The 6,437-nt window shown below is 38.9% G+C and overlaps 1 protein-coding gene across 1 annotated transcript in view; it reads left to right on the top strand.

The window, feature by feature from the left end:
- The window catches only part of LOC108801573 (leucine-rich repeat-containing protein 2-like), a 14,715-nt gene that overhangs the window by 6,084 nt on the left and 2,194 nt on the right, over positions 1-6,437 (top strand). The window contains exon 4 of the mRNA XM_018573463.1: positions 3,749-3,885. Within this exon, the coding sequence (XP_018428965.1) occupies positions 3,749-3,885 (137 nt within the window). The remainder of the gene's footprint in view (positions 1-3,748; positions 3,886-6,437) is intronic.

Here is a 6,437-nt window from a genome sequence, read left to right as displayed (position 1 = left end):
GGTGCGCCTCCAGTCCCCGCCCCCCCCCCCCCCAACTGGCGGCATACCAGTGTCCTGGCTGCGCCCTTACCCAGCCTGCACCCGAGACGAGTGCCTCACTTGCCTCGCCCTTCCTACGGCCCTGGGAGACAGTACAGTTATAACAAAATTCAGGACAAGATAGTTATAACCTTCCTCTACTCTATTAAAGAAAAGATTTTTCTTTCTTTCTGTGTTGTTGTTAGAGACTTTACTTCCTTCCTTGTCAAGGGTTCTAATCCTTCTCCACTTTATTCAAACCTAAAAAAAATTTGGGCAAGGTCCTTATTAAAAAGATGCTCATACTTAAAAATAAAAAAAATGGTAATGTACCTCTCCCTTCTCCGGCCATAAACCATGAGATGCTGGGGTTCAAGCATAAAGTGGGACTCTAGCAGATTTGTTTTAGATCAATATGTGACTAAAACCTCTAGCAAATTACTATTATCTAAGTCCCTGTTGGGAATACCAATGTTGGCAATGTGATAAAAGGTCAGCCGAACATATTGTTACATGTTTGCTTGAAGCAACACTGTCGCTACAAAAAAGGTTAAAAAAATGCCTGCAAAACAACAGTGACAATAAGATCCCCCTTTCAAATAATTTCAAATCATTGGCAGTTTAAATGATACCTCAACCCTCACTCGGGGGTCAGTGAAAATAGGATCCCCCTCCTTCCCTGAAAGCATTGGGGGTCAGTAAGAATAAGATCCTTCCTCAACCCCAAATTATTGGTAGTCAGTAGTAACAAGATTTTTACCTCTGACCCAAAATATTAGTGGTCAGTGGCAATAAGCCAGTCCAACAGACCCACAAGATCTGGGACAGCTGAGGCACTTTGTCTTGTTAGAGCACAAAGCAAGCCACCTGTGTCATACCCCACAGACTGGGCAACAAATGGATAACCATGCCCCACACCCCCCTCGGCTATTCTGCTCGGAGGTACCGCACAGAATAGCCAGAGCCGAATGCCGCTCGGCGGCATTCAGCTATTTACTCACTGCCGTTCGGCTCCTATGTGAATAGGGGAGAACGGCAGCGAGTGGGCTGCCAGAGCTTTGGCTCAGCCGATCCAGATGTTAGATCGGCTGAGTCGAAGTCTTTCTGCACTTCGGCTCAGCTGAACATGCAGAGCCGATGTACGGCTGATGTATGGCTGAAGTACGACTGATTTCAGCTGACGTACAACTGATTTCAGCTGATGTACGGCTGAAATCAGCCATACTGAGCCAGAGTGAATAGCCGAACATAGTTCGGCTCACTTCACTTTGGCTGGGTTATTCACTCGGCTGCCTTTAGCAGCTTTGTGAATAACCTCCATTGACACATTGGCGCAATTGGCTGTTTCTATGTTACAGCCAATGAAGTGGCTGTTTTTAAACAAAATAAACCTCTTCTTCTGCATCTTGTAGGGCCCAAAGTTTAAGACATTTTTTAAACCCAGCAAGAAATTGGGACATTTCACATTATGATACAGCTGTGAACAGGCTTTGTGAACACTTTGAGAATATGTTGAGATAAGCTATCTAGCAGAAGCATTGTGATCATGGCACACAAACAGAGGACATACTGAAAGGTCAAGCTACGGAAAAATGTGCCTCTAAACAACCAAGGAGAATACCGAACCTAAACAAACAAACAGTGGTTAGTAGTTTGCAAAAACTGTGAGATATGTTAAATGATCTGAACTGCCACCTTTGCATGTTGAGAAAAAAAATCGGCATCAATAAATTCCATCTCCAAACCTGCATACAATAAGAGAGAAAACATATTTTCTATGTTCTATCTAGTGACGGGAATGCCATGCACACAGCATTTGCCCAGAGTATGGCCGGTTGGAAGATTTATAAATAGGCCCTTAAGTGTCTCAGAAAAAGCCAACTTAGTTTGAGCTGCATCGTGATGCTGAGTAAACAGTGCGTGGAAAAAGAGCTCATTTTTAAACTGTTTTTGTAAAATCTCTGACTCACAAACCTCTATTACTACATGTTAATGCTAAAATAAATGACATGAGCTATGTCTGACCCTGAATTTGTTGTTAACATTGAGTCACATGAAAACCCTGTTGCACATCCAGTGTTTAGACTTCCTTATAGTTGAGAACAGATGTAGAAGGGAAGTGACATTATGAAAACAGTGGAAGAACCTATGACAATAGTGAGGTGTGATGAAACCCAAGCTAATGGGGAAATAGAGCTGAACACAATACCACTCTCATTTCCCCGAAAATTCATGTCGGTAACTAGACAGTCAGATTAAAATCTCCTGTCTATGCTTAAACAGTCATGGAATAGACAAATTTCACAAAAAGCAGTCGATTAAATTAAATTTCAACACATTATAAACCCATTTAAAGTTTTATTTTATCTTGTTAGAGTATGAATTGAGGCCTGGATTAATGGCTGGTTTATTTCCTTAAACTGCCCACCCCACAATATTTAATCAATCTTGAAATAAATGCATGTTTCATTGGCAGTAGTGTTAAGAAGAATGTGTTCCTGAGTAATGAAATATTTCCTTCCAACTCAGATCTGTGTCAGCTTACAGTATATTAAGACTCAAAGAAGAATAATGACTACAAGGGAATAGAAAATGTTGTATCCTATTACTATATGTATATCAGGAAGCTTTATCCTAATATCTTCTAGTTGCTTGTATGTGTACAACAAATCACATAGTGACAGATGAGGCAGAACACAGATTATCTTTTTCTTAGATTCACTGTTGTAAATAACATAATGAAACAAAAGACAACGAGACACATTATAACAGAGCGGCCCAGCTCACAGCTTGTGTGTGAACGTGTTGCATATGTATATATGCAAAATTCTGACTTATGCATGGGTTCCGTGTCATATTTATTGATTTCATAAATATGAAGACTGCTTGCGGTTTCCTGTTATTTAATTAAATTCATAATTTTATGGTATAAGTCTTTAAATTTTTTCCAATGCCTACTTGAATTTATATATTTATAATATTTAATAAAGATTCTGTAACCAAGTACAAGCATACACATAATTTTTGTTTTAGTCATTTTTATGCTCGCTTTTTCAATCAAAGGTATATAAAAGTTTTCATGGAGGGCATCAAGTTCCAGTTTCTATTCACCAAATATATAGTTTGCACACTTTTTGCTACATATTTGGCAATTGCTTCTACTAAATTCTAAATAAACTAATGTGGCTAGCTAAGGAAAAGGGAGAAACACTGTAAAACATTTAATGCAGATATATTTATTTTTTATTCTATTAAAGTTATAAATGGATACGCATTTAGTGGACAGATAAATCTTCTTACTTACTGAATACAACATTACACTGTACAATTGTAGAATAAGTAGTAAATATAATTTTTTTTACTTTTTAAGTTTGGATAGAGAAATGTGCTGCCACTGTTTATTTTTGTTGCATTTGTTATGCTCCTTAGTTCCTATAATGCATGGCCACCCTATCCAGCTGCTATAAGTAAATTACATGCAGTAATAATGTAGCCTTATATTACAATGATTACCACTGATGTGTTTTTTTTTAGAGGAACACAATAGTTTTATAGTTGTTAGCTTTCCAGGCAAGTACACAAAAAAGCATCCTGGGAAAGTAATTTGTCTACAAATTTGCAAATGTGCCAGCATTGTAATGACTAGGAGTTCTAATTTACTGACCTCATTCTGAATTGCATACCCCTTACTTTTTAAACCATTTATACCCATTACAATTTTTCATTTCAGGTATGTCAGGATTCTAGATAATCCAATTGAATCATGTGAGAGCTTAAATAATGAAAATGAAGATGAGAATGATCAAGACCGTGAACAGTTTGAGAAGGAGTTTATGAAAGCTTACCTTAAAGATCTTAGCGAAAGAGGTACAGTACATGAAATATTTTCACAAGTAACTGCATTCTGCAACATAGTACTGCTGCTACTGGAGCCAGATTTAGCCTTAGCCAAGGCAAGCTCATGTTTAAGAGTGACAGCCTGTGAAGGGATTTACACCCACTATTGGCTTTTTTATGCAAAATATAAAACATTGCAGATCATGCCCTGCTGAATGTCTCAGGCAGCAAAACAGTGCTTTCTTCAATTGGCACTCTGTAGTCCAATCCTGTTGGTCAAGGTATATTCTCTGCTCCAATCCCTGGCATGTGCTATAGCAGTTGTCAATCAGAAACGAGAGTGAGTAAAAAGTATACATCTCAATAAGAGAAGGCTAGGCTAGGACTGCATGGGGTAACTATACAGGGAGAAAATAGAAGTAATTTTCTAATAATTATTACAACAAACAATGCAGAGGTAAGAAGAGGAGAGAGTGTTAGTGGACTGTGGAGAATTCCCTGCCCCACACACCAGGCTCTCTAGTTTTAATAAGTCTATAGTTTGAAGTCTCAGTTTCTAAATGTGTAATGTCCGTAACATTTGCACCTGCATTGTATTCTGGAAATGGATCTGTCCATGTTTCCCCATTGCTTTGTCAACCCATGACTATGAATTTTAGTCAATCTCATGAAAATTAGTGGAAATATGGCATGGATATCTATGACACATTTGTTGCAACATTAGGGCAGTTTTGACTATCATTACTAATAATGAAACGTGTAATCTATATGTGGCCAGCCTTCAAAGATAGGCTATGAGTGGGATTATATAGAAACATGTAATAAGAGCAGCTGATGCAGTAGCACCAAATAGAGCTTGCTTGCCAAGCCACGTAGGGACTAGACTCTAAATCCCGGGACTAGACTCTAAATCCCAGAAGATGTCAGGCCAATGATGATACTTATTTAATCATAATGCCAAGGACTGTGGAACAGGGGAAAAGAGAAAGGAACAGTGCTGTGAAAACCCTGCCAGAGGGCACGTCCATTTTTTGATATGATTCGGGTTGAATCGATCGATAAGGTTGCTGTACATAAAAACTCATGCTTTCCTTCATTGTATAACTTGTAGTCTGTTCAGTTGCTGTGAAATACTTCCCCTTTTTCTTTCCTCTGTTTTAACCCCTTCGCTGCCAGGTCGTCTCCACTTTTAACCTGAGCTGGCCAGACGATTTCTTCTATTTTTCAAATCTTTTCATGTTTTACTATTTTTTACTTCTAGGTTAGACTGTTTATAAAAGACCCCCCAAACCATGTATGTTCTGAAAGCACATGACCCATAGAATAAATATATGGTTCTGCTGATTTTGCAAATCCCTTGATAACGGTAGTTGTGCAAATGTTTCTCAAAACAATATTTTCTATAAAAATTCACTACACTCATTATTAGTGCATATAAATACAGCATTACTTACAAAATTCCCACTAAATCTAAAACTGGATTCAGTTAATAAATAAAACATATTTGTAAAGGTAGAATTGTGCCCATTTATGCAATCAAAGGTAGGGAAAACTGTAAAAAGGCAATGTACACAAAAAATCTGGAGGTTGGATTCACACCTAGGCATTGTGGTAGTGCCCAATCCACATTACCGGCGCTGGTGTGTGGTGCATGCATACATTTGTCGCAATATGGCAATGTGTCACACTGGGCTGCTGCACACAAAGTGGAATGAATGTACACAAATTTAAAAAACAAGAAAAAAGTCAAGAACATTGATACGCTATAACAGTGCAATACAGCTCACGGCACAATGCACACCAATGCATGCACATTATGTGCATCATAATGTGGGCCCACTAGTGTGAATTGGCACTTACTGTCTAGCACACAGCAAACCAACACACAAAATGTGCATTACTACAATGTGAATACTGCATACAGCATGTGTGTGGTATGCTTGTGTGTAATTTGTGTGTGTGTTTCACATCTATGCACTGCAGTAATCCAGCACATAATTACATGTGGTGTGCTTGTGTTGGTGCAGCCCATTCATACATAAGCCCGTTCTAATGCCCAGGACACAGAAATTGCACCAAAAAGATGCATGCACTTTTTTTGTCTTATAAAAAGCACAGCACACCACACCACATAATAATAATAATAATAATAATACTGATAAATTGCACTCATGGGTTTAAGTAAGCTACATTGGGGCACTACAGTGCACCAACAAAAACAGTTTTTTTAAACAGTACTCAAGTTCTAAGGCTCCTTCTCCTCTGCAGTCCTGGCATTCGCTAACAATGAAGGATGTGTTGAGTACTTCTTGTTCTATCAAAAACTGAAAAGGTGTCTACTACCTCTTAAGTCTGAATGAACCCCAGTACTGATCACTCCTGTGTCCATTTAGAATAGTGAAGGGTTTAGTAAATCTGCTGCAGTATATGTACCGATCCTTCACTCACCACCCTCCCTTAATGACCTGATTCTCCCTGTTGTGCGCCATCACATGATTCTCCCCACTAGGCAATGCAGTATGCTCCTATCCATGTCCCCTGCACAGCCTGCTGTCTCTGCCAATACAAGCAGGGGGAGAGCA

This window comes from Nanorana parkeri, unplaced genomic scaffold, assembly GCF_000935625.1.
Source record: "Nanorana parkeri isolate BGI_ZX_2015 unplaced genomic scaffold, ASM93562v1 scaffold2389, whole genome shotgun sequence".
Classification (NCBI taxonomy): domain Eukaryota; kingdom Metazoa; phylum Chordata; class Amphibia; order Anura; family Dicroglossidae; genus Nanorana; species Nanorana parkeri.
The sequence above is the reverse complement of the archived record's forward strand: the minus strand, read 5'-3'. Positions and strand labels throughout refer to the sequence as shown.